Source organism: Ceratotherium simum, chromosome X (assembly GCF_057802395.1).
Source record: "Ceratotherium simum simum isolate JZ-2026a chromosome X, ASM5780239v1, whole genome shotgun sequence".
In the NCBI taxonomy this organism is placed as follows: Eukaryota; Metazoa; Chordata; class Mammalia; order Perissodactyla; family Rhinocerotidae; genus Ceratotherium; species Ceratotherium simum.
The window spans coordinates 36,791,900-36,819,841 of NC_141940.1; the positions used below are offsets into that span (position 1 = coordinate 36,791,900).

The 27,942-nt window shown below is 38.6% G+C and overlaps 1 protein-coding gene across 6 annotated transcripts in view; it reads left to right on the forward strand.

Annotated features, from left to right (window-relative positions):
• The first annotated feature begins 16,419 nt into the window (after positions 1–16,419).
• Positions 16,420–27,942, forward strand: part of DCX (doublecortin) — a 107,098-nt gene continuing 95,575 nt past the window's right edge. For 4 of the 6 annotated variants that reach the window (XM_087427387.1, XM_087427389.1, XM_087427388.1 and 1 more), the window contains exons 1-3: positions 16,420–16,703; positions 18,251–18,636; positions 27,003–27,343. In XM_087427387.1, coding sequence (XP_087283513.1) covers positions 18,273–18,636; positions 27,003–27,343 — 705 coding nt within the window. In that variant the 5' untranslated portion in view covers positions 16,420–16,703; positions 18,251–18,272. The remainder of the gene's footprint in view (positions 16,704–18,250; positions 18,637–27,002; positions 27,344–27,942) is intronic. The other 2 variants (XM_004440497.2, XM_004440496.3) reach the window with 2 other exon arrangements.

A 27,942-nucleotide genomic window follows, 5' to 3' on the forward strand; every position in this document is an offset into this window, starting at 1 on the left:
TTATTTATTTCTGCTCTGATCTTTGTTATTTCCTTCCGTCCATTAGCTTTGGCTTTCATTTTTTCTTCTTTTCCTAGTTCCTTGAGATGTAAGGTTAATAGTTTATTTCAGATTTTTCTTTTTTATTAAAGTAGGCATTTATCACTATGAACTTCCCTTTTAGAACTGCTTTTGCTGCATCTCACAAATTTTGGTATTTTGCATTTCTATTTTTGTCTCAAGGTATTTTTTTATTTCACTTTTGATTTCTTCTTTGACTCATTTGTTGTTTAGTAGTACGTTGTTTAATTTCCACATATTTGTGAATTTTCTAGTTTTCTTCTTGTAATTGATTTCTAGTTTTATAACATGGTGGTCAGAAAAGATGCTTGATATGATTTCAATCTTCTTAAATTTGTTAAGACTTGTTTTGTGGCCTGCAGGATATGATCTATCCTGGAGAATGTTCCATGTGCACTTGGGAAGAGTGTGCATTCTGTTGCTTTTTGATGTAATGTTCTGTATATATCTGTTAAGTCCATCTGGTCTAACATGTTGTTTAAGGCCAGTGTTTCTGTATTGATTTTATGTCTGGATGATCTATCCATTGATGTAAATGAGATAGTCCTTCTTATTTTTAACATCCCAACTTGTTTATTATTGTTGTTATTGGATTTTATAATCAATGGCTATTTAGATTAATACGTAGGTTAATTTCTTTGATCACTATTGCAGATTATATTTTCCAAAGATAGAGGCAACCTATCTCCTATCCCACATGCTCTTTTGCAGTGTGACCTTGCCACTCCTCCATCAAGACGTAGAGTCTAATTCTTCTCCCCTTAAATCTGGGATAGCCGTAGTGACTTGTATTAATTAATAAAATGTGGTAGAAATGACACTGTGTGACTTCTGAGACTAGGTCAGAGAAAGCCATACAGCTTCCACCTGATTCTCTTGGAACACTCACTCTCTAGACACTCTCATGAAGAGGACATTTGTAGGTGCTATCGTCAACTAGAGTCTCCACTAAGCACAGTCTTTGAGTTATCCCAGCTCACATTCCAGACATGTGAATGAAGAAGCTGCTAGATTCTCAGCCATCTGAGTCATCCCAAGTCATTCAAGACTTTCCAGCTAAGGCCCCAGACATCATAAAGCAGAATCAAGCCATTCTTTCTGCATACACAGGTTTTTTTGTAAACAGAAGTTCTCATTTCTCTAAGGTAAGTACCTACAAGTGGGATTATCCAGTCACATGGTAAGTGTATGTTTAACTTTATAAGAAACTACCAAACTGTTTTCTAGAGTGGTCGTATAGTTTTGTATTCCCACTAGTAATATATGAGAGTTCCAGTCACTTGCAATCTTCACCAGCACTTGGGATTATCATTATTTTTTATTTTAGCCATTCTAATAAGTGTGCAGTGATATCTCATTGGGGCTTTAATTTGCATTTCCCTAATGGAACATGATGCAAAACATTTTTTCCTGTGTTTATTTTCCATTTGCATATCCTTTTTAGTAAAATATCTGTTCAAGATTTTTGCCATTTTTTAATCAGCTGTTTCAGACTGACGTTTAAAAAAATGAAATCTGATAATGCCCTACGTCTACCTTTACCCCCAATATGGCTCCTATTTCTCATTTTATTTTCCATTCAGTTTTTCTTTTTGATGTGCATTCACTGTTTTGATAAATGCATGCACCTGTGGAAACTAAACTCTTACGAAGTGATACAACATAATACATATATATATATATATCATACAACATATATATATATATCTTGATAAGAAACTGCCATATCTTTTTCCAAATGTGGAGAAATACTTCTTTCATCCAAGATGCCTTAGGCATCTCTGACTCACGGGTATCCCAGGAATAGAAGTGCCCTTTGTTGTGGAAATTGTGGAGGTGGAATGATTCCCACCCCCTTCCTGGATCAGAATTGATTCAAGAATATATGTGCCTCTCCTAGCAGCTCTGCTCTCACAGCTGTCAGCCCTGGTCAGGGGGAGGTGAGGAGGTTTAATTATAATGCTTCTGACAGTTTCTGAGTAGAGAGCCCAGTGCCTGCTGCACCAACAGCTGAGCTCAGCCTGAAGCTGCTGTGCTGAAAACTCACCACCCAGTATCTGGCTTTTCTTCAGTAGGCCTGCTTAATGGTCCAAGAATTTCATGTTTCTGTATGCTCAGTGCTGGTCAGGTGCAAGTTGCAGGCCCACTCCAGCTTAAGAGGCTTGCATCACTTTACTCATGTTACCATTTGGTTAGCTGCAGTGCAGGATACAGCCTAGCAGAGCCCAAACCAACTGAGAACGGAGTCCTTAACACAACCCATGTTCTCGAAGTTCATCACATTTGAACATATATTCACTGATCGGCTGTGCTCATGTCTCTCTGGGATTCATTTATATGTCCTTTGACTTCTTTCACCCGTGGCTGATTAGGAGAGAAGGGGCACCAAGGTGCTCTGGGAAATGAGGTGCTCTTGTTTTTCCATTTCCAGACATGCTCTTTACTTCCTCCCATAGCACTTTGGCAGTGCCTGTTTTATGGCAATGAACACTTTCTACCCTGTATCATCGCTATTTAAAGTCATTTGTTTACTTAATACTCCACCTTGTTCCATAAAGAATTTGAAGTGATTTGTAAGAATAAATCAAATACAAATAGATATCAGAAATTAAAAGTGGAATGAAAGAAAAACAAGGGTGGGGACATAATATCGAGCCAGGAATGCTCTTTTTGTACACTGCTTAGCCCTCCTTATAAAGAGTGAGTGCCGTAGGGAAAGAACTGTTTTATTCATTTTTGTATTTCTAACAAAGCCTGGCCCATTCTTTCTTTTAAAACAGCTTTATTGAGATATAATTCATATACCATAAAATTGACCCATTTAAGTGTAAAATTCAATATTAGTATATTCACAGAGCTGTGCAATCACCATCACAATCCATTTTAGAACATTTTCGTCACTACACAAATAAACGCCATACCCATTAGAAGTCACTTCCCATTTCCCCGCTGCCTCCAGCCCCTGGCAACCATTGATCTATTTTCTGTCTCTATGAGTTTGCCCATACTGGATATTTTATATAAATGGACACATACAACATATGGCCTTTGGTGTCTGCCTTCCTTCACTTAGCATATTTTCATGGTCCATCCATATTGTAACATGTATCAGTACTTAATTTCTTTTTATGGCTGCATCATATTTCATTGTATGCATATAACACATTTTGTTTATCCATTCATCTGTTGATTGGCATTTACGTTATTTCCACCTTTTGGCTATTGTGAATAATGCTGCTATAAACATGTGTTTACAAGTTTTTCTGTGCATGTAAACTTTCATTTCTCTTGGGTATATACCTAGGAGTGGAATTGCTGGATCATATAGTGACATAGACGTTTAATCATTTGAGGAATTGTCAGGCTGTTTTCCAGGGTGGCTGCACCATTTTACATTCCCATTGCCAGTGCATGAGGGTTTCAATTTCTCCACATTTTTGCCAATATTTTTCATTATCTGTCTTCATGATTCTTCCTTCCTAATGGATGTGAAGCAGTATCTCATTTTGGTTTTGATTTGTATTTCCCTAATGACTAATGATGTTAAGCATCTTTTCATGTGCTTATTGGACATTTGTTTATCTTACTTGGAAAATGTTTATCATATCCTTTGCTCATTGTTTACTGGTTTTTTTGCTTATTTTTGAGCTTCAAGAGTTCTTTATCTATCCTACATACAAGTACCTTGTCAGCTATATGATTTGCCAGCATTTTCTTCTATTCTGTAGGTTGTCTTTTCACTTTCATGATGATCTCATTTGAAGCACTAATGTTTTTTTTTTTTTTTTAAAGATTTTATTTATTCATTTTTTTTCCCCCCAAAGCCCCAGTAGATAGTTGCATGTCATAGGTTCACATCCTTCTAGTTGCTGTACGTGGGACTCGGCCTCGGGTTGGACGGAGAAGTGGTGCCTTGGGGCGTGCCCGGGATCCGAACCCCGGCCTCCAGCATCAGAGCGCGCGCACTTAACCGCTAAGCCACGGAGCCGGCCCTGAAGCACTAATGTTTTTAATTTTTATGAAGACAGAAGTATTTATTTTTTCTTTTGTCGTTTCTGCTTTTGATGTTGTATGTAAGAAGATTTTGCATAACCTAAGGTCACGAAGATTTCCCAGCCCTTTCTTGCGTAGACTGGACATGCAAATGTTTGTTTACATCAATAGCTATCATTTGTAGAGTGCTTACTTTGAGCTTAACATTATGCCATGCACTGTCGAGAGGGTATTGATGTCAGTAATAACAGCAATAATAGCTAACTTTATTGAGCTCTTATATGAATGATCTCATTTAATCCTCACAACAAATCTTTGAGGTAAATATGAATATCTCTATTTTACAGACAGGGAAACTGAGGATCAGAGACGTTATCTGCATGTGATGCCTAGAGTTGCTGTAGCCATCTTCTGGCCATGTAATGAGGCATTGATGTCAAGCTGTTGGAGACAGAAGGGAGATATGGAAAGGACCAACTATTGATGAGATACCAAATTAAAAGCGAATAACATCAACCACAACATTAATAGCTGACATTTACTAAGCACTTAACAAGAGTTATCTCATTTAATATTCACAACAGTTCTTCGAGGAAAAATGTACTCTGAAGACCCTGCTATGAGGCTCGGAAAAGTTAAGTACTGTAGCAAACCTTGTTGGTCCCTTCCACTTCTTCCTCACTAATAGAACCCAAATTTTTTCGCCTTCCTCTGGGTAGCCATGATTTTTTCTGGGGGGAGTGACTGAACTCTTTCCCATTCCGAGAAAGTGAATCATGATTAATTTTAGCCAATCAGTGGTCTCATTCCCCTTGTAATTGGTTTCTGCATGGAAATGGGACTAATCCTGGCCAATGGGACCTGACAGGAAGTCTGCTGAGGGGCTTCTAGGAAAGATTTTCATTGAGAATAAAAAGACATTCATGGGAAGAAATATCTTCCCTGTTACTTAAAATGGATGGTTCTACGTATGATGCCTAGAACATCTGTAACCTTGTGACTCATGAGCAAACATTGCTGACAAATTGGGGAGGGCAGACAAAATAAATGAAAAGCACTGGATCCCTGGTGAGCCACCAAATTAGGAGCCCTGAAATTGTCCTATGTCCAGATTTGCAGTTTAAGCCACTTTTCATTGGTCATTCTGTTACCAGCAGCTAAATTCATCCTGTCTTATCCAAATACATAGGTAGTCAGTGGCAAAGCCAGGAATCAAACCAAGGTCTGTCTGACTCCAAAGCTCAAGAGCTTAATCACTATATAAAGCGTCTCTGTTTGAACAGGTGAACTTTCAATGCAGGACTAATAGACTGTGATATTGTATCATATGAGATCCAGTAGGATAGAAATCATTTTGTATTGGTAAAGAGTATATATATAAATTTAGAAGACAAACTTAGGATCTTAGAGTTGTAAGAAATCTTAGACGTTCTGATCCAATCTTCTACTTGTTGTAGGAATTTCCTCTCTAACATCTCTAACTGATGTTCTCTATAGTCTATTCAAATATTTCCAGTGGAGAGGCAATGATTGTAATGGGGAAAAGTTAGACTTTGGAGTCTGACCTGTACCTGAATCCTGACTCTACTGTTACCTTAGCCTTTTTAAATCTTAATTTGTAAAATGGGCACAATAATAGCCACTAAAAGTTGTGGTGATGGTTAATACAACAATGAATATAAAATACTTGACACAAAACAGATTGTAGAGAGGTCATTATCTCATGAGGTAGGTCATTCTGTTGTTGGACATACAGTTATTTCTAATGAAAATAAATTGAGCTCCTATCCAACCCTCTGGGAAGAGGGAAATGCAATCCTCGTTTTTGAAGGCTAAAGAATTTTAAAGAGTGCTAACTGATACTAAGAGTAGCAATTGCATCATTCTATAGGCAGAGGAAGCTTTGGGATCTGATCTGACTTTTGCCCTTTGAACTTAGAAGTTTGAATTATATGAAAGATTGTATTTTCCTACATAGCTGCAACAATATCTCTCACCTCACATGTTCTTCTTAGAATGTGACTTTTTAAGTCATGGGGATGGCCCCATGGCATAGTGGTTAAGTTCTCACACTCAGCTTTGGCAGGTGGGTTTGCAGGTTTTGATCCTGGGTGAAGACCTACACTACTCATCAGCCGTGCTGTGGCAGTGACCCACATACAAAATAGAGGAGGATTGGCATGGATGTTAGCTCAGGGCAAGTCTTCCTCAGCAAAAAAAAAAAAAAAAAAAAAGCAACTTCAATATTCCTCCCACTGAAGGATGGGCTCTATGTTTCCTCCCCTCAAATCTAGGTGGGGGCTTATGACTGCTCCAATCAATTATATACAGTAGAAGTGATGTTATATTACTTCCAAAGCTAGGTCATAATAAAGATAGAGCTTCTTTGATACACTTAATCTGGGGAAGTCAGCCATCATGCTGTGAGACAACTCAAACTAGCCCAAATAGACAGACCACATAGAGAGGCTCAATGTGGAGGGAAACTGAGGCCCCCAGCTGACAGCCTTAACTACCAGACATGTGAATGAACTAGCCTAGAGATGTTGCCAGCCGCTAGCCTTTGAGTATTCCAGCTGAGTCCCCAGACATTATGGGGCTGAGATAAGCCATCTCCACTCTGCCTCATCCAAATTCCTGACCCACAAAATCCTTGAGAATAATAAATTGCTGGTTTGTGCCTCTAATTTTGGGGATAGTTAGTTATGTAGCCATAGTAACTGGAATAGGTGACATACACACAAAAATTCAATAATGGAGCTGTAGAGTAATTTTTAAGCACAGCTCTGTGAATCATAGTTATTATTTAATATCACCAACTATAAGCCCAGAACTTTGTACGCATTATTTCATTTAATTCTTATAAACTTCCTACCAAGTTGGCCCTATTATTGTCCACATTTTATAACTGAGTAAATTAAAGCTCAGTGAGATTAAGTAACTTGCTTGGGGTCATGGAGTTAAAGTCTACACTCTTTACATTGTGTTACATGGCTTCTTAAGGAAGAACTATATATTTTAAATATTCAACAAAAGATAGAATCTATAGGATTTGATTACAGAAACCTTATTCAAATTTCCCATGTTTATCCCTCCCAACTTCCATAAGGCCACTTTCACTAAATGCCTGTAATTATTGCATTAGCTTCTAGTTGGTTTCCCTGCTTTCAGATTTTCAGGGTTGAAAGTCCTCCTGTACCTTCTACTGCATTGAACTTCCTAAAACACCAATTTAGGTCTGTCTCTCACCCATGTCCTTGACTTAATAGCTTCATCCAGAAGCCTCCCTCTTTTCTGAAAGACTCAATCAGGTGTGCCAACTCTTCAAAAAGCAGGATCGTTCACTTCCTTTTTGTTTGTCTTTTCATCGTTGCACTCCTCAGTGCCTAGCACAGAGCCTGACACATAGCAGAAGCTCAGGAAATATTCTGTGAAATGAAATCTCGAGTACACTATTGTGTAGGTCAATTTTCTGCCTTCTTTCACTTTGCCCCATATAAGGATATTTTATGATGATATGATCCCTGGGACTGGCTATAGATGGGCAGGTACTTTCTATAAGTTGTTTTCTGAGACTTAAACTAAGCCAGCGACCACAGGCATCCCTCATGCTCTTCTAAACTTCTGCAAAAACTACATAAGCATTCACGTTCCCTTTGGCGATGTAGAATGAGAACACAATGCTTAGCTTGGTTTGAGCAAAATTTATGGGTAACACCTGTCACTGACCTTACACTTGCCAAACTTTCTCCCAGATGAGAAACAGGTTACGACTCATATTTTTAAAATTAATTTTTAATTATATAAATAATACATAAATGATTAAGTATTATTTCCTTAACAGTATTACTTTTCACAAATTATTTTTCTTTTTGCTGAAAGATATTCTCTAATAATTCTTTCTGAGAGTTTCTCTGGGTGGTAAGCTTTCTGGGTTCTTATATGTCCAAAACGCCTTTATTTCTCCCTCCCACTTATATAATAGTTTGGCTTGGTATTAAATCTGAGCTTCAACATTATTTTCACTCAACAGTTTGGAAATATTGCTCCATTGCTTTCCTGCATCTGATGTTGCTAATGGGAAGTCTGATGTCAAACTTATTCTTGTTCCATTGTAGGTGGTCTTTATTTTCTCTGAAAGGTTTTAGTATTTTCATGTTATCCTTGATGTTCTAAAATTTCACTGTGGTGTATCTAGATTTAGAGTTTTTTTTTTTTTAATTATTGTTCCTGTTTTTATACATTATCCTCCTTGGCACGTAGAGGGCCCTTTCAATCTGAGGACTCATGACTTCAATTCTGGGAGTGTGTGTGTGTGTGTGTTTCTATTCATTCTTCAAATATTGATTCCCATTTATTCTCTCCACTTTTACTCAGTGGAACTCCTATTAGGCAAATGTGGAAATTGCTTTATTGGTCTATCCTACATGTCTCTCATCTTTTCTTTCCTACTTTCCATCCCTCTATCCTTTATCCTATGGTCTGGGAGAATGCCTCAACCCAATTTTCCAGCTCACCGATTTAATCTCTGTTTGTATCCAACACAAATCTTCATTCAAACTATCTATTGACATTTTAATTTCACCTATGTTATTTATTTTTTTAATCTTTTATTTTTTCATATTTACCTGTTATTATTTCACAATTGTTCTTTCATGGATGTGATATATTTTCTTATCATTCTGAGATTGTTATCATCATTTTATATTCGTGTTCTGAGGACTCTATTTACTCTATTTCTCTGATGGAAGTCTTTCTATTTCTTAAATTTATTGTCTCCATTTCATGATATTTGCTTTGTTTAAATGTTTGGTGATTCTCTTATTCTATGCTTCTCTCTATATTTGAGATTTTTTATAGACTGTCTGCTCCCTCTGTTTATGCAGCCTGTTTTAGAGAATAGAGGGAATAAATGTAGCTGCTGTTTTCAATCAGAGTGGGTGAGATGGAGAACACGCCATAAGAAGGGCACCTTGATGAATCTGTGTGCCTCTCTATTTCTCTTAATATTCTTGTCTACTTGGCCATTGCCCATCACTCAAGATACTAGACTATCTCACTGCCTTAGGCTCCCATATTATTGCTTTCGCTTGAAGGCAGATCCCACTGTTACTGCTTGCTGGTCCAGGTTGGGAAGAGGGATAGAGAGAAGTTGAATCTTCTGGATTTTCTTTCTGTGATAATGAGTAGTTGCCTCTAAGACCACTCCATCATCCTAGTTTTTACCTTTGACTTGGAGAACTTCTGGGGTACTTTTACCATCTATAAGAATACTCTACCATGCTCTCCCATGCATGTCCTGGGCTGTGATTTCCTTCTTTAATCAGAACCCAACTACTTCCCATCTTTCAAGGATTCCTCTCAGTTTTTGGCCCACCAAGAGTGATTTCAAGCAAGACCATGTCTTGAATCATTTTTCTGTTGTATCAGGTAGAATAGGGCAAGTGAAGAAAATATAAATAGCAGTGGCTCAAGGAAGGTATAAGCTTATTTCTCTATTATATAAACAAGGTTTGTAAGGATGTTTCCCAGGGCTCACATGGTTGTTCTATGATGACCAGACTCCAATCTATCTTCTTGTTCTGCCATTCTCAATACCTGGCTTCCACTTCCTGATAAAAGATGGCTGCTTGAACACAAATCATGTCATTTACATTTTAGTCAGTAGGAAAGAGAAAAGGGCAAAAAGGGGTATGGGCCCTCCCTCTGTGGATACTTCCTATAAGTTGTATGTGATACTTCTATATTCTTGGAGTCTGGTAAATATATTTTTATACATACCATGCATACTACTAGGAACTTTACATATGATGTTTCATTTATTCCTCAAAACATTCCTTATATTATATCCATTTTATAAATAAACTCCACTAACTTGCTCAAGATCATGCAACTCATAAGCTGTGGAACTGGGATCTCAACTCAGCTCTGACTCCAAAGTCTACCTCATTAGGTTCTTTTCACTATACCAGTGATTCTCAACCTTGGCTTTACATTAGACTCACCAAGGTATCTTTAAACAATGCTAATGCTTGGGAACCACACCAGATTAATTAAATCATAGTCAAGGGTATTTTGCAAAGGCTTCCCAATTGATTCTATTGTGAAGCCAGAGTTGAGTGCTACTGCACTTTCTAACTTGTTTCTTTTTTTTTGCCTATGTATGCTATATGTTCCTCTGCCAAATATTTTCCTGATTACCTGATTGCTAACACTCTGCTTAGGTTTTTACTTGTTTGTGTAATTTTTTTAATTACTATTTTTAAGAAATACAGAAAATTATCTTAATTCCTATTAGTTTCAAATTTAAAAAAATCATTTAGGAATAAATCAGACATGCTAAGTTGTACAGATTTTGAAAATCAATCTATGTAATCAATCATATTAATAACTACAGAAGAAAAATCACATGATCAGATCATCAATAGATGCAGAAAAAGCATTTGACAAAATTCAACAGCTATTCATGATTTAAAAAAAAAAAACAAACCCTCAGAAAACTCTAGCAATAGAGAGGAACTTGCTCAACTTAATACAGAACATCTACAAAACAAAAACACCTTATAGTTAATATCACACTTAATGGTGAAAGGCTAAATGCTTTCCAGCTAAGATCAGGAGCAAGTCAACGATATTCATTCCCACCACTGCTATTGAATATAGAACTAGAAGTTTTGGCCAGTGCAATAAGGCAAAAGATGGCAATAAAAGGCATTCTGATTGGAAATTAATAAATAATGCTGCCTCTATTTGCAGATGCCATGATGATTTACATAGAAAAAAATCCCAAGATAATTACAAAAATTTTCTGTAACTAATAAGTGAATTCAGTATGGTTGCAAAATATAAGATCAACATACAAAAATCAATTGCATTTCTATATACTAAAAACGAATATGTGGAAAGCAAAATTTTAAGTACAATACCATTTACAATCTTTTGAAAAAAGAAATATTTAGGTGTAAGTCCAATAAAACATGTACAGGATGTGTATGCTGAAAATTACAAAACACTGAGGAAAAAAATCAAAAAAAGATTTAAATAAATGGAGAGACATACCATGTACATGGATTGAAAGACTCAATACAGTAAACATGTCAATTCTCCTAAAACTGGTATATAGGTTTAACACAATTCTTATAAAAAGTCTCAGCAGATTTTTTTATAGATACAGACAAGATTATTATAAAATTTGTATGGAAAGGCAAAGGACCTAGAATAGCCAAAATGATTTTGAAAAAGAAGAATAAAATGGGCAGAATCAGTCTCCCTGATTTCAAGACTTTTTTTATAGCTACAGTAATCAAGATTGTTTGATATTGGAGGAGGGATAGATACATAAATCCATGGGCTAGAATAGAGAACACAGAAGTAGACTCACATAAATATATCCAATTGAATTTTGAAAAAGTTAAAAAAGCAACTCAATGTAGGAAAGATAATCTTTTCAACAAACTGTACTGGAGCAGTTACATATCCATAGACAAAAAATACGAACTATAATCTAAACCTCGCACCTTATACAACAATTAACTCAAAATAGATTGTAGATTTAAATGTAAGATATACATCTACGAAACTTTTAGAATATAACGTAGGAGAAAACTTTAGAACCTAGGCTTCCTGAAGAGTTCTTAGACATGACACCAAAAGCACAATCCGTAAAAGAAAAAAATGAATAAATTAACATCTTTTGCTCTATGAAAGAGCATTTTAAGAGGATGAAAAGACAAGCTACAGACTGAGTGAACATATTTGCAAACTACATGTCTCATAAAGGACTCATATCTAGAATATACAATGAACTCTCAAAACTCAACATTAAGAAAAACAAACAATCCCATTAAGAAATGGGCAAAAGGTACAAAGAGTGATCTCACTGAAGAAGATATATAGTTAGCAAATAAACACACGAAAAGATGTTCAACACCATTACACATTAGGGAAATGCAAATTAAAACCACAAGCGGATATCATTACACACCTATTAGAACGGATAAAATAAAAATACCAAATCCTGGTAAGGATACAGAGAAACTGGATCTCTCATACATTGCTGGTGGGAATGTAAAATATTAAGCTACTCTGGAAAAATTTGGCAGTTTTTTATAAAACTAAACATACAATTATCATAGGACTCGGCAATGGCACTCCTAGGCATTTCATTTCCAGAGAAATGAAAACTTGTAGCTGCATAGAAACCTGGGCACCACCACTTACACTTAGCACTCATTTATTCTATTTTACTGTATTTACCATTCCGTGTATGAATAACCGCTAATAAAATTAGTATGCCAATGATGGGCATTTGGGTTGTTTTCATTTTTCAACATTTCAAATAATGCTTTTATGAATATCCTTGTAGCTGTCTTCTTGAATGCATGTGTGAGAGCTTCCTAGAAATGGAATTTCTGGGTCATATGTTGATATACATTTTCAACTATACTAACTACTACCAAAAACTACTCTCCGAAATTGTAACAATTTGCGTTTCCTCCAACAGTATACGAGCATTTCAGCTGTTTTTTTGTCTTTGCCTATACTTGGTATGCCATACTTTAAAATTTTCTATCAATCTAATGGTTGTGAAATACATAATTTCTGTTTTAATTTGGATTTTCCTAGTTATATGTGAGGTTGAGCATATTTTCATATGTTTATTGACCATTAGGGTTTCCTCTTCTATGAACAACCTGGACATATCCTTTGCTTATTTTTTCCTATTGGAATTTTGCCTTTTTCTTATTGATATAACTTTATATGTATGATCTGTATATATGTATGTGTATATCATACATATCAGGACATTGATCCTTTGTCAGTTATATGAGATTCTAATATCTTTTCTCAGTCTCTTACTTATCTTTTAATGTTTTAATGCTATCTGTTGCCTTCAGAAACTTTAAATTTTCATGCAAATTTATCGATATTTTCATATGATATTTCTGCTTTTTACATCTTGGTTAAGAAAGTCTTCTTTACCACAGGGATTTAAAGAGAATCGCCTACATTTCATTCTAATTATTTTAAAGTTCTGTTCTTTATATTCAGGTCTTTAAAACATCTGGAGTTTATTTTTATAGATGGTGTGAGGTGGGAATCTAATTTAATTTTTTTCCATTTGAAAGTTAGTTGTCCCAATACCATCTATTGAATAGTCCATGCTTTCCTTACTCTACCCAATTAAATAAATACTCAAACCTACTATGTGCTAGACATTGTTCTAGACACTCTGAATACAGTATTAAAAACAAAAATATTACTATTGGTATTGTGAATTATATTTCATTAAAGCTGTTAGAATATTCCTGCCTTTGCGGAGCTTATATTCTACTTTGGGGCGATATATAATAAACATAATAAAGAGGTATATTATGTAGTATGTTGGAAGATGATAAGTATATAGAAAAAATAGAGCAGGGTAAAGGAAATTGGAAGTGCTGGGTTGGGAGGGAAGGCTGTAACCGTAAATAGAGTGGTCTGGGTTGTTCTTGTTGAGACGTTGATATTTGGGCAAAGACTTGAAAGAAGCGGGGGAGTAGGCATGTGAATATTTGGGGGATAATAAAAGCTAATACTTATAGCATACGTACTGTGTGCCAGGGTTTGTTCTAAGCACTAATTTACTCATTTAATTCTCACAATAACAGATATTTCACAAAAAACAATATTTGTGAATTTCACAAAAATTCCTGTTAGGGTTTTTATTGGAATTTCTTCATATATATAGATTCCTTTGGGGAAGATTGATACCCTCACAATATTGCATTTTGCCATCCATGAGCATGGTCTGGCTCTACATTTATTCACAGCTTCTGTTATGTTTTTCAATAGTTTTATGATTTCCTCAATAAAGGTCTTACATATATTTGTTGGACTTATTCCTATGTGGTTTATAGTTTTGTGGTCTCCATAAACAATATATTTCCAACCTCACTTCCAGTTTGCTTACCCCACCCCACCCCTGATCCTAGTCTCTGTGTTTTTGATAGGTAATGTAAACTAATGATTTTATGTATTTGTGTGTGTATGATGGATAGCTTTGTTTCCTAACCCTGATCTTTAAGCTGAGTTTGATTAACTCAGACCACAGCATATAAAAAAAGATTTAAGCCCTTCTCCTTCATGATTTTTGAAAGATACATATTCTTGTCCTGTCTCCTCAATGAATCTTCAAGTCCCTCAGGGGCAGTGACTTATGTCTCCTACTCTGCATCTTGCCTGTGGAACTGGGCACAGGGTAATTACTAAAAGGTCTTACTGCTACATTTCCCACAATGGAGTTGCTGTACTTTTCCTTCAATCTCTTCACCTCAACTTTCACTCTCCCTTGATCTTCAAAGTTGACTTCCATACATAAAGATGGACTTTCTCCCTGGACTTCTGCCTGAGACCTTCTCTTCTGACAGTGATCCTTCTCTGAGGAAGTGAGAGAAAAAGTCTTGGTGAGTAGTTGAGAGTTCTTTGAGAAGAAATATGTTTGTGAGATGATCTAGGTCAGTTTTTGTAAAAGTTTTTTTCACAGAACATTAGTCTATTAGAGGCTCTGGGAAAATAAAGGTCCTGAGCTTAAAAAAAAAACTGGGAAGCCCTTTATACTAATTGTCTTCTTGGAGACTCATACCATATTTTAAGTATATTAAAGGCCCTGAAAAGTTTTATGATAAAGAAAACTAATTTTGTTTAGCTCATCACTTTTCAAACATTTTTGACCACAGAACCTTTCTTTCCCCTGTTTTTAAAGAACACCTATTAACATGCACAAACCTCACACTGGGAAACATTGATCCTGTTCACCTCTTTGCTGTCTGGTGTGTGTAATGCAAACAAAGTCATCTAACTCGACTGTCTCCTCAAGACATTTTGCAGCTTCCACAGTAGTGTTGCAAAGCCTATGTCATGAGGAAATTTCCTCTAAAATCTATTCCAAATCCTTCATGTTTAAGTTTTAAAATCCCATCTATTCTATATCCTCACTGGAAATAAAATGATTTTGAGTTCTGAGGCAAAATAAATTACTGTATATTTACGGAATGCTTATGATGTACAAGAAAAAGATTTTAAGACATTGGCCTTACAGGACGAGGAAGTTGCAACCATTGGTTGGAATTTCCTTGATATTTCCCTGCTCCTGTTCATTGATATTTCTCTGCCTCTGATCTAAAAAACCCTGATTTTTCAAGAGCTGGCCACAATATGAGGCAGAAACAAATGGAAGAGAACAGGGCAGATGCATGTAGTCCCCTGAGCTACTTATTTAGAAACTAGGAGAGCAGCAACAAGCTGTTCAGAGGACTTGACTGAGCAGGTTTCACACTTGAGGCTGACCACCCAACTATCATAGATAGCTTAGGCTTTGCTGAGCCAACACCTTCCACTTTGAGGCAGCTTACAGTAAAACACATGCACAGAAAAGTGTTTAACTATAAATCATCAACAGCTATATATAAAAAAGAGGGTTAATTGTACTAGGAATCAGATATGAGGTAATTACTGAGCATGCTATTAGCGAAAAATGGAACCATGATAGTTTAAGATTGCTACATTTTAATGGCTGTAGCCTCAGTTGTGAGGGTGGGAGCGCACCTCTACTCTAGTCTCTCACTTTTCTCTTCTTTTGTCTTATAGTTCGGTTTGATTTAATGAATTCAATTTGGATGCTTCCTTGCCCTTATTATAACCTATTGGATATAAAGAAGCAAATTGGTAACAAATAGGTAGTTTGAGGAGAGAGCCATTAATATTTATCTTGTAGCCATCAGACTTACTTCACCTAGAAAGGTCTCTGGGTTGGTTTTGAAACGTTGCATATCCCATTAACCAAATTATTACACCAAGCTAAAAGGTCTTTAGGATTCTTTTGCAGCTCCACCTTCCATGAAATTCTGGAACTCTTTTGCCTTATCTCGTCAGTTTCCTACTCCCTCTTAGTCTACTCCACTGATTTCATTTCAAAAACATCCAGTTGGATGCATGAATTAAAATGCCTTAAAGAATTTGCAGATTTGATTGTTTTCTTTCAAGAAGGTGAAAGGAAGAGAGCTAGAATTTCTAAGAAGACTGGTTTGACTGTCTGAGTCTGGCCCCCAGGCAGATTAGGCCAAGGTTTTGGCCAAGTGAAATTGCCAATTCCCTAAAAGAAAAGGCTAGCACATTGCTCAGTAGAGCATTCTGAACTTGCCTGTGCAATCTTTTTGCTACCCTGCAATTTCCTGTTGGTTATAAATGAAACCTTTCTAGCTGTTAACGCAGCCTGTGAATTGAAAAAAAAAAAAGCGTGTAATTAATCATAGGAGGTTGGGGGATTCACTAAGCCTGAGTTATAGGGGAGAACTAGACAAGGCACTAGGACCTAGAAGGCATCTATCCACCCTGGCAGGAATTTCTTGCTTGGAGCTCAGACAACAAAGGCATAGAGAGATTGGTTTTCTTTCTCTCAGCATCTCCACCCAACCAGCAGAAAACCGGTGAGTGGGGCTTTCAAGTGATTTTCAGGCAGAATGTAACAGATGTCAAACGGGAAAAGCACAAGGCAAAGTGCACGCTCTCTCTCTTTCTCTGCTTCTCCTTTTTTTTTTTTTTTTTTTCCCCTTTGCCTTATTCTATCGGATTTTTTCCTAAGCCTCTACCTGGGATTTTCCTTTGGAAAAGTGAGTTTGGTGTTCCTTTGTTTTTACCGTGATGTTGATTTAGAATAATACCACCCCTGATCCTAAAGCAAAGCCGAGCTTTACTGGCATGCCTGGGGAAATGCTTGCTACTTGTCTTGAGGAGGTGGGGTCTCTCACCACTGCAGGTTGTCTGACAGAGACAATGCTGAGCTCAGCACAGGTCATGGTGACATTGGAAGAAAAGGGGGACCAAGCCTGGCAAAGCGACTAGGCACCAGTCCTCCTTTATCTCTTGTCCTCCTGGTCCCTTGCAAATATCTCAATGTGGCAATGTGTAGCAGCTGAGCCCTGCTTTCTTTGTGAGTCCTTTTATCCCCATCTGTGAGATGCATGTTAATAGTTTGGTTCCTAGGCTGTCACTACCTTTGCTAGCATTTGGAGCTTCTGTTGCATTTGGTTTCATGTTTTGATTTTTTTTCTTTTTTTTTTGGCTCAGCAGAAGGGGGGAAAGCAAATCTGACAGATGACCATCTTTTGCTTCAGCCAATGCACCCGGGCAATACAGAAGTTTGGGGTGAATTGCCTGCCGTGAGGGCAAAATGCCCCCTCAGTCAGGGTAGAAGTGCAGAACAATGAAAGGTGTGCTTGCTTCTAAAGGTCCCATATGCTGTTCAGGAACTCATTTAGGAATCTTTCGACAATTAAATTTTTCCATTAAGAGGTGCGGCTGCATCAGTGGGGAGGAATCGAGTGCCTAAAAAAAAAAGGAAGGAAAAGAAAATTATTTTGTGACCAAATGGTAACGGGGGAAAGCAGAGCTAACAACTTGTTAACTAACGGATTTTTCTAATCCTTTTTTTCAGCTTATTTCTTATGAATGTTGGATAGCTGCACCAGCTTGGTGGGGGAAAGGGTTTGGTGAATAGCACAAAGACGCTGGCTATTCCCTGGAGGCTGTCCCTTTAAAGGAGAATGCTAGTTTATTCTGGGGGGAGGGGACACACATTAGAGTAGAAAAAAGGATTTGGAATAAAATTAAAACACTCCCCTTCGTAGTCATTTTACTGAGAGGCAAAGATTGCTTCCTAAACTGGAGATGCTAACGTTGGCTAGCTCCTTCTGTTCTCTTCCAGGAGAATTTTGTCAGGCTATGAATTCATTTACAACTGTTAGCCATGTGGGCATGTGCGAGGAAACAGATGCCAGTTTTAATGTATTTAGCCCGAAGTCACAATTTGATAGGAGCCACTGTCAGTAAGTCCCAAGATTTTAAGCTATTTCAAAATTCCTCCCTCTCCTCTGTTTGGAACAGTGCCAAAAGTGCCTCCTTCCCTATCACTCACCCCCAACCCCCACAACCAACAGCACCCCCCAGCCCCTCCTTCTTCTCTATTAAGATCAATATTCCTGTAGGTCAGGGGCAAGCAGCAGATGGGTCACGGGCTTTTTTCAACCAGTTCTTTTCACAAGCAGCAGATTGCAGATCTGGATCTAGCTAATATTTGAATTCCTTTCGTTTTTTTTCCTCCTCACTCCTTTTTCTTTGCCTCTTTTCACTCTCCCCCGCCCCTTTCTACAACACTCAGGTCTCTGAGGTTCCACCAAAATATGGAACTTGATTTTGGACATTTTGACGAAAGAGATAAGACATCCAGGAACATGCGAGGCTCACGGATGAATGGGCTCCCTAGCCCCACTCACAGCGCCCATTGTAGCTTCTACCGAACCAGAACCTTGCAGGCACTGAGCAACGAGAAGAAAGCCAAGAAGGTACGTTTCTACCGCAATGGGGACCGCTACTTCAAGGGGATTGTGTACGCTGTGTCCTCTGACCGTTTTCGCAGCTTCGACGCCTTGCTGGCTGACCTGACTCGATCTCTGTCTGACAACATCAACCTGCCTCAGGGAGTGCGTTACATTTACACCATTGATGGAGCCAGGAAAATCGGAAGCATGGATGAACTGGAGGAAGGTAATTCAAAGAGTGGGTGGTGGCCCTTGGTGGGAGGTGGCAACATTGGTTCTGGTTACATTTCTTGGATTTCATTGACAGAAATTAGAAAATACATTTGTCAAAACACCGGGTTGATGCTTAGACTTCTGATTCTCTAGGTATCGACAGAGCCATTAGCCATTACCCTTCATGGCCTTCAGTCTCTGCTGGAGTGAAGTGTAAGATGGTGGTGATAATGCATTGTGCTTATCTGTCAGGGTTTACAAAGGAAAATCTGAATTGTGTCATTTACTCTAGACCTTGTTCATAATTAAGCAGCACTATCGAGGCAGACCATGAAATCATTAGGGGCGTAAACTGAGGAAGGAAGTTAAGTTGGGTTAACAGAGAGAATATATTATATCCAAATATCCTTTGAACGGCTGAGAGACTATTTGTGAATTGCAACTCATGGAAATATGCACCCTAAAAGCAGGACTTCCTGGACATATTCACAAAGGATTATACTTTTAGGTAAGTGGTCACTGCTCAGCTGTTGCTTCTAAAAAGCCCACTTCAGGGTGTGTCCCTAAGGCTGAGGTCATTGAGAGAAATACCAAAGAAAGCTGTAGGTATGTCTGGTATTTTAATAAAGACTATTCCTATTAGAATAGGAACTGACTAGCTGTACCTAAATCCCTTTAAATCCTCTCTAGATTTTGGTTTTGCAATTGAATTTTATAACTAGATTGCCAAAAATCCTGACAACCTGTGTACCCACCCGAAAATTGGGAAAAATCCCAGCTCTTACCAAAACTTGCTCAGCCATGAAGTGTTTTTTTGTGGTTATTTAGAAAATAGATCTTGGGACATGTTCTTAATATTTTACTTTATCAAATCAATTATACTGAGGGTGCCTCCCTACCCCCACTTTTGGATTTGTATAACATATGTGATCAGTTTAACCTGACATGATGCTTTAAAAGACAGCCTCAAGGAGTGGTGATAATGAAAATGTTTCCCCCCATCCTCTCCCCCACTCTTCAGCCCTCCCTCCTCACTCCTTCCATTCCCAGGGCAAAGGTGAGTTTAGAGCAGGCAGATCTCTAGGGAAACTGAATTATGGAACAGCCGACAAGGAAGGAGAAACAGCACATTAAATGACTTGGTGTGGGAGTGCCCCGCCTCTGCCTCACTGCTTCTAGGTTTCTTGTGTTCCTAGACAAAGGAGCATGAGAGCTTCCCTTGTATAAGACCACGTTCTCGCAAGTAGCTGCTTTTTTCCCAAATCAAGTCAAATGATTTGGGGCCAGTTACTTATAAAACACAGTGTCCGTACGGCTACCAGATCTGGATCTCAGGGTTCAAGTCCAAGGTTTTTCTACACAGCCGACCTTGAAAAACAATGCTAAGGAGGCTTATATTATTTGATCATGTGCTGGATGGTCAGGCAGAGCTTAATCTTAGGCTTTTTCTGAACATTGAAGGATTGACCATCCTAGCGCATATCTTAAAATAAAGGAGAGTTGGGGAAATTTGAAGGGCTTAAATCTAGGTTGAGGGAGCTGTCCAACAGAGTAATCAATAGGGGGTGTGTCTTTTGTCACTGTAAAATCCACATCTCAGTCAAATTTGAGGGGTTTCTCTGTAATAATTTTCACAATCAAAGCACCCTGAGTTACCTAATATGTCCTCATTTCCACTAGCTTTGGTATTCTAAAGACCATGACAGACACTACAGCAGAATTCTAAACCAAGTGACATTATATTCAGAGCAAGGATTAGAATGTTCTTGTGTCTGATATAAGAGAGGAGTCAAGCACAGATTTTTTCCCCCAAATCTATTTTTTAACATGTCTTTCTCAAGGACAAGCCCTGGATACTGACTTTACCCCTCAATTTGTGTGTGTGTGTGTGTATTGGGAGTGCGTGTGTTGTGATAATCTCAGTTCAATATAGGTAATAAATGTAATTTTGAAGACTGCAGCTTTCTTTTCTCTTGATCCTTTTGAGTCCTGCTAGATTGGACTACTTTCACCTACCACTCCTGGGTGCAGTGGTAATACTTCTGGTGAACTCCCAGACCATGTAGAGTGTGAATATGGCTCAGTTGCATTTATTCATATGTCGTCTACAACCACAAGCTGCAGCAGCCCTCAATGCCTTCCCACTCCTGAATACTGCCCATTCAGTCAAGGAAATTCTGGGGTATCTCTGAGATAGTATCGAAAAATGTGACCAATTTTCCCACTACCACAGAGCCAGATGGGAAAGGGCACTGGGATGAGAAAGATAAAGAATAAGAGTTTTTTTTCTCTGCTATTTTGTCCTCTGGAACTACTCATCTAGGAATGCAGGACAGAAATCCCTCACTTTGTTCACTTTGGGGAGAGGTTGAATGAAATATTTAAAAATTTATACACATTGCTTCCCATGAGACTTCAAATTGAAAAAAGTTTGGAAAGATCCCTGGGTGAAGACTCACAGGCACTGTGTTCTAATGTTAGAGGCAGAAGATTATAATGGGAAAAGAAGTCTTTACAACCAGATTTGGTTCAAATCCAAGATCTGCACCTGCTAGCTTGTGTGACCTTGGGGAAACAATTTAGACTCCCTGAGCCTCAGTTTTTCATCTGTAAAGTGGGAACAACTGCTTTGAGGATTAAATAAGACAATGGATATGCAGTGTTTGGTATTTTGCCTAGCACACAGTAGCACTCAATAAAGGGTAGCTATTACTGTTTGAGTTGTCCTAGTTTATAGCTTTGTTAGCTATATGACCATAGGTTTATCCTTATCATCACTGTGACTAATGTTCTCCTTTTATAAAAAACTTTATTAAGGTATAATTTGCATATTATAATATTCACCCATTTAAGTGTACAATTTGATAATTTTTTGAAAATTTACCAAGTGGTGCAACCATCACCATAATCTAATGTTAGACCATTTTCATCATCCCCGAAAGAAACCCTGTACCAATTAGCTGCCACTGCCCATTTCCCCCATTCTCTCCAGCCCTAGGCAACAACTAATCTACTTTATGTCTTAAAAGATTTGCCTATTCTGGACATTTTATATAAAATGAATCATACACTGTGTGCTCTTTTGTGACTGGCTTCTTTCACTTAGAAAAATGTTTTCAAGGTTTATCCATGTTGTACCATGTATCAGCACTTCATTCCTTTTTGTTGAGGAATAATATTCCATTGAATGGATATACCACATTTGTGTATCTATTGTAATATTCTTATCTGTAAAATGAGATTAGTAACACTGGCCTTCTTTATCTAGTAGGGTAGCTATGAGGATAAAATTAGATAATAGATATGAAAACATCAACAATGTAAAACTACAGTTACAAGGTACTATTATCGTCAATGATGTGAAAATAATAATAATAGTAATAATGATGATGCTAGTGAGGGGTTGGAATGGCCAGTGGTTCCCAAACCTGGCTGCCTTTCAGAGCTTTATAAAAATATAAATTCCTAGGCTATACCCCAGATCTATTGAATCAGAATCCCTAGGGCTAGGGCTCCAGAATCTATGATTTTACAAATCTCCCCAGGTGATTCTTATGACCACTTAGACTTGGGAAGTACTGGATTAGGTGATCTTGATGGTCCCCTTTGGCTAACTACGGTGGTAGGAATTCCTAGGAATGTAGGAATCCTTGTTTTCATGTTTTGCTTTGTAGATCCTAAAGGAATAATGGAGCATAGAACGTACTATGTTTCCAAATGGCCACATTAGTAAATATTTAGCCTAAAATGAAATGAAATGAAAAGCTATCATTTAATAACCACTCTGGCCTTGTAGCACTCCTTTGTCTAAGGTCTCTAGTCTATTGTCTACTGCCACACACTGAAAGTAGCAAGGGAAGAATTTTGGACCAAAGTCAGGTTATTGATGTCAGCTTTCCCACAGCTCCTTGGGTACACCAAGGGTCTTAGTGAAGCCATGTAAGACGTGGCCCTTATTAGCCGTATTCCCAGTTGGTCAATGAATGAAATCTACCAGTGATTTATCCTTTTGTCTTTCTTAGTCTTTCATTGTAGAATCTTTCTCCTTCCTCTCATATCTTGTCTAAATCTTTGCCCACTTCCTTGTGTGAGTACCCAGATCAATCTTAGGGGTATTCATTTTGAGCATTATTATACAGACCATAGGACAGAATATTTACAATTGTGACAGTCTTGTTGGAAAATCTGAGCTGTATGGTGGCACTAGCTATGATCCAGTTCCTTTGCCATAGCTCATTTGTTCCAATGAGATGAAATGACTTTCTCACTAATTTATCCTCTGACTACTAAAGCAAGCACATTGCCAAAGAGGAGGATTTTAAGATACGTGGGAGGGATTCATCATTAATAGGCACTATACTACAATAAAGTACCATTTAATATTTTCTGTCTTGAGTGAGAAAGCCCCAGAAAAGAGGAGAAAGCCCAGGCAGAAGTTCTTTTTTGCACTAAGAAAATATAAATACATTTAACGTTTTTGAAAATGGAGCCCTCTTGAACATGAAGGGAGATAGACATTAGATCATCTTGAGCCCAGAGCTTGTTCCCTTCCTGCCCTTTCAGCTGTGCTTCCATGACTTCATTTCCTTACCTCCTCACCCTGAAGCAGGTTGTCTGTTCCAGCAAATTGTCACCTTGCTTGGCTCTCTGAAGCCAGCTTTCCTTCTAGGCTTCCAGTGGGTGGGAAATAGCCCCTGGAAGCTGTGGCAGGATGGGAACCCAGCTGTGTAAAGATGCAGCACACCTCATCCAGCTCCAAGTGCCAGGCAGCTGGACATGAAGGAAGCACTGATCTCTGGCAGCAGACATTGCAGATGTTTGCAAAATCAGAACAGGGAAGCCTTGGTCTAAAGAAGCAGCACATTTGATGTCTTTCCAGTAGTAGAAGTGGAGAGTCCTCAGTGGTAGGCACCTATTTCTTTAACATTTAATTACCATAACAGCTTTGTCTCCTAATGCCTGTTTGGAATGGAAAAGAAAAGAAAATTCCTTCTTATAGACCTTTAGGACTGGAAGGGACTCAGATGTCGCTAGTGTGATACCTTCAATTTATAGATGGAAAAGCTGAAACTTAGAGATTAAGTGAGTTGCCCAAGGTCACACAGCTCGTAAATGCCTGGTTGGAATTCAGATTCAGATCTGTCTGACTCCCCCTAGTCACTGCTCTTAACCACCAAAAGTATCCTGCCTTCTGGTGGGGGATGCTGATAATGGGGGACGTTACGCATTTGTGGGTAGGAAGTATATGGGAAATCTCTGTACCTTTCCCTTCATTTTTCTGTAAACCTAAAACTTCTCTAAAAAAAAAAAAGTCTTAAAAAATATATCCTGCCCTCAGTGTGCCTCAACAGTGGCAGCACTGGTTTTAAGTCACGTTAATTAATAAATTTCTCAATGCTGAGAGAAGGTTCACTCAGAATCTCTAGGGCTCCTTTGAGGACATTTGTGTGTGTGTGTGGAGGGGGAGGGTAAGTGGCTTCCAACGGATGCAAAATGGCTTCCGACACTGCTCTGAATCCCAGAAGCTGCTGGTGTTCTATCTTGACAGGGGGACCAAGGGATGGTTTGTAGGTGAGCACAGGCACCCTCCCCCACTTGTTAGACACAGAGTGTTAGACACAGAGCTTCTACATTTGGCATTTGCAGCAACTGGAAGCCTCCTCTCAACCAGCAGGAAATCTTATCTTTGAGGCATGAGACTAGGGCAGTGCTGATGTTATATAATGATTATAGCTCTGTTCCAAGATGGCTGCCCTTGCTTCTTTCTCTTTTCTTTCCTCCAGCTTCTATTCCTCCTCTTTTCATTTTCTTCCTCTCAACCCTTTATTCCTCCTTTCCCTCTTAGTTCTTTCTTTCTTGTTCTCTCTTTATTCCTTCAGATTAGGGCCTTAATAATAATGATAGCTGGAATGTATCAAGTGCTTTCTATGTACCAGGCTCTGGGCTCAGCACTTTATATCCATCATCTGATTTGTGCCTCACAACAACTTTGTGAGGTATGTATTGTTATTATCATCCCCACTTTGCAAACAGGTAACTGAAGCCAAAGGAGGTTAAGTAATTTGCCCAAGGGCACGGAACTAGGAAATATTGGGGACCCCATTTTGACTGACATCACATCAGCTGCTCTTTTTCCATTACTCCATATTGGGGCCAAAAGGAGAAAGAGTGGAGAGACTAAAACGTACTGTTGGAAGATGCTCAACATAGATTTGACTGAGGGCTGGGTCCTCTGGAAAGTTTTTGGGTGCCATATGATACTATAGCTGTCTGCCATCATGTTCATTTTCATCTGGGGGTGGCTAATCATACTCATAGTTCAGAGGCTTAAGAGGTTTAAGAGATGGGAGCAAAAAAAGTCCAGAGTCCTAATAGGGCTACACAGCTGACTCTCCGAAGGATGAGTGGATGAGTGAAATCATAAATATATAGCCTCACACATTTCCACACCACCAGTTGTCTGACAGAGTTTTAAAGTACATGACAAGTTATGGAAAACATCTGACTCAAAAGCAGTGACATCTTGGAAGGTGCCCGTGAATCGGGTGGAGTGCTAAGGCAAGAGGCCATTTCTAGGGTGTGGAGTATATTGACTGTGAATATATGGGGGACTTGAAAGGGCCCCTTCATCCTTCTAAGTCACAAATGAAAGACCCCAACCTCTAATCACTTGGGTTGGGTTGGATTAGCCAGCAAGGAAACCAGAGAAATTAGGGTTTCTTTTGGCTGGGGTCTTTGACACCCCATCTTCTGTGTGTGTGTGTGTGTGTGTGTGTATGTGCACCAAGTGGGGGAGGGTGCCCGTGGTCACCTACAAACCATCCCTTGGTCCCCCTGTCAAGATAGAACACTAGCAGCTTCTGGGACTCAGAGCAGTGTCGGAAGCCATTTTGCATCCGTTGGAAGCCACTTACCCTCCCCCTCCACACACACACATAAATGTCCTCAAAAGAGCCCTAGAGATTCTGACTGAATCTTCTCTCAGCACTGAGAAATTTATTAATTAACGTGACTTAAAGGATTTGGTGCTACAGCAAAGTAATCAATATTTGCAAAGGGAGTGAATTATCAGCCCGGTGTTTCTGAATGTCTCTGCACAGTTCTCCTGCTGAGACCAAAGGAAGAAGAGACATCAGACTATAATCGTATTTAATGCTTTCTTTGCACTGGATAGGGTCGATTTATTTATTTAGAGTTATTACTGATGAGTTAAGCCTGATTAAATCACAGTGGTTTTCTTCAGCTCAACCTCTGGATGAACTTCTGTATACCTTGAGGCTAATGTGTTTTACTCAACAAATTCAGCCTTTTCCAATACTCTCTCCCCCAGGCTGAGCCTACCTCTCTTCCTCTTTTCTCCAGCTTCTAGTCCCAGATGTCTAATCCCCTCCTTTTGCCTCTGGCCCCTGCATTTCTTCCGCTGTATTAGTCATTTCCTCTAGCCCAAGGTAAATGTGAAAATTACACCAGATCTCTCCAATCCATAAATCAGGCTGTATAATGTATTCTCACATCTCCACTTCATTACTTGCGGCAGCCAAGGGTGAGCACTGGTGAAGACAGCCCTGAATATACAGATCGAGTATGCAGCATTTGGGAAGATGGAAAGACGAGGGGCGGATAGTGGAAACAGGGGAGAGGATTTCTCAAGCAAGAGCAAGGAATGTTGTGTTGTGTGTGTGTGTACAAGTTGTTATTCAGACACTTTCTCCACCTGGGTGTGGGGGGGAGCAGTAGAGGAGACAATTATACACACATATATACATCCACCACACACACACACACACACATTTCACATTTCAATATTCCACTGCTTAACCATATTCTCTGTACAAAGGACAGTCTGGCTTCTTGGCAAGATTGTACTGTATGCTCAATATGCAAGGTTACTTGGGTCACTTTAACTTGAAATACAAATGTACTAACTTTGAAATAATGTAACGATGGAGTGGAGCTATGAGTCCAGAAACAGGACAGGAACATTAAGAAATAGAGACATGTTAAAAATACTCATTAGTGCCATAGATGTTAACAAACATCCTAGAAATTAATATAAACATTTCAATTCCAATAAAGCCATATCAAGCTTGAGAACCCTGCTTGTTTGATTGTACTTGGGTGTGTTCATTGTCCTTAGGACCCTTAGCTTTATAGGCTTTTTCAACTAGGTACCCATTATAATGAATAATGTTTTTCTGATTACTTGCTCTTGAATTTGAATGAGCCAAGTTGTTAGAAAGCCCACTTAGAAATTATACCTAAGTTTGATTATTATCACCATTTCCTTGAAAGTCCAACTCCTAGGTCAGAGTTTATTATTTTGGTTAGAATAGTCCCTATATCTGCTATTAAACTAATCACCACTCTTTTTTCCCTTAGGGGAAAGCTATGTTTGTTCCTCAGACAACTTCTTTAAAAAGGTGGAGTACACCAAGAATGTCAATCCCAACTGGTCTGTCAATGTGAAGACATCTGCCAATATGAAAGCCCCCCAGTCCCTGGCTAGCAGCAACAGTGCCCAGGCCAGGGAGAACAAGGACTTTGTGCGCCCCAAGCTGGTGACCATCATCCGCAGTGGGGTGAAGCCTCGGAAGGCTGTGCGCGTGCTTCTGAACAAGAAGACAGCCCACTCTTTTGAGCAAGTCCTCACTGATATCACTGAAGCCATCAAACTAGAGACCGGAGTTGTCAAAAAACTCTACACTCTGGATGGAAAACAGGTAGGTACTTTTTTTTTTTTTCAAGGTATTCTGCTTCTCATTTGTTCTAAATCCTTGGATGACCATCTTATATCTTAGGCATCCTTTCTGATTGGGAGACTATTTCTCCACCTCTCATCATCCCTGCTTGATATTTTATATCTCATTTGGAAGAAAGATCTTTTCAGCAGACAAAGCAATGGACCAGCAATCTGAGGCTTTGACATTCAATCTGCTTCTGACTTACAAGTAGAATGGCCACTTAGCTTCCTTATCTGCTAAGAAAAGATGTGTTAGAACCTAGGTCCTACACATTCTTGTGAATATGAATTTAGTTATTACACGATGCAACCTTGATTGTTCAATGCATGTGGCTGGAAATGAAATTTCTCCACTCATTTCTTCTTAGATACCCTCACGTTGATATTCAGCATCCATTCTGATGAAAAGAGGTTGAAGTGACCCATATATTCTGTGAAAGGAGTGAGATATGGGGGAAGCACTGAAGTCGCTGGTTTTTTGTCTGCTTCACACTAGATCACATTTTTTCTCTCTTCCTTTTCCATGTGACATAGCTGTCTTAATTTGGTTCCACTGATTGTTTGTGTGAGAAAGGGACT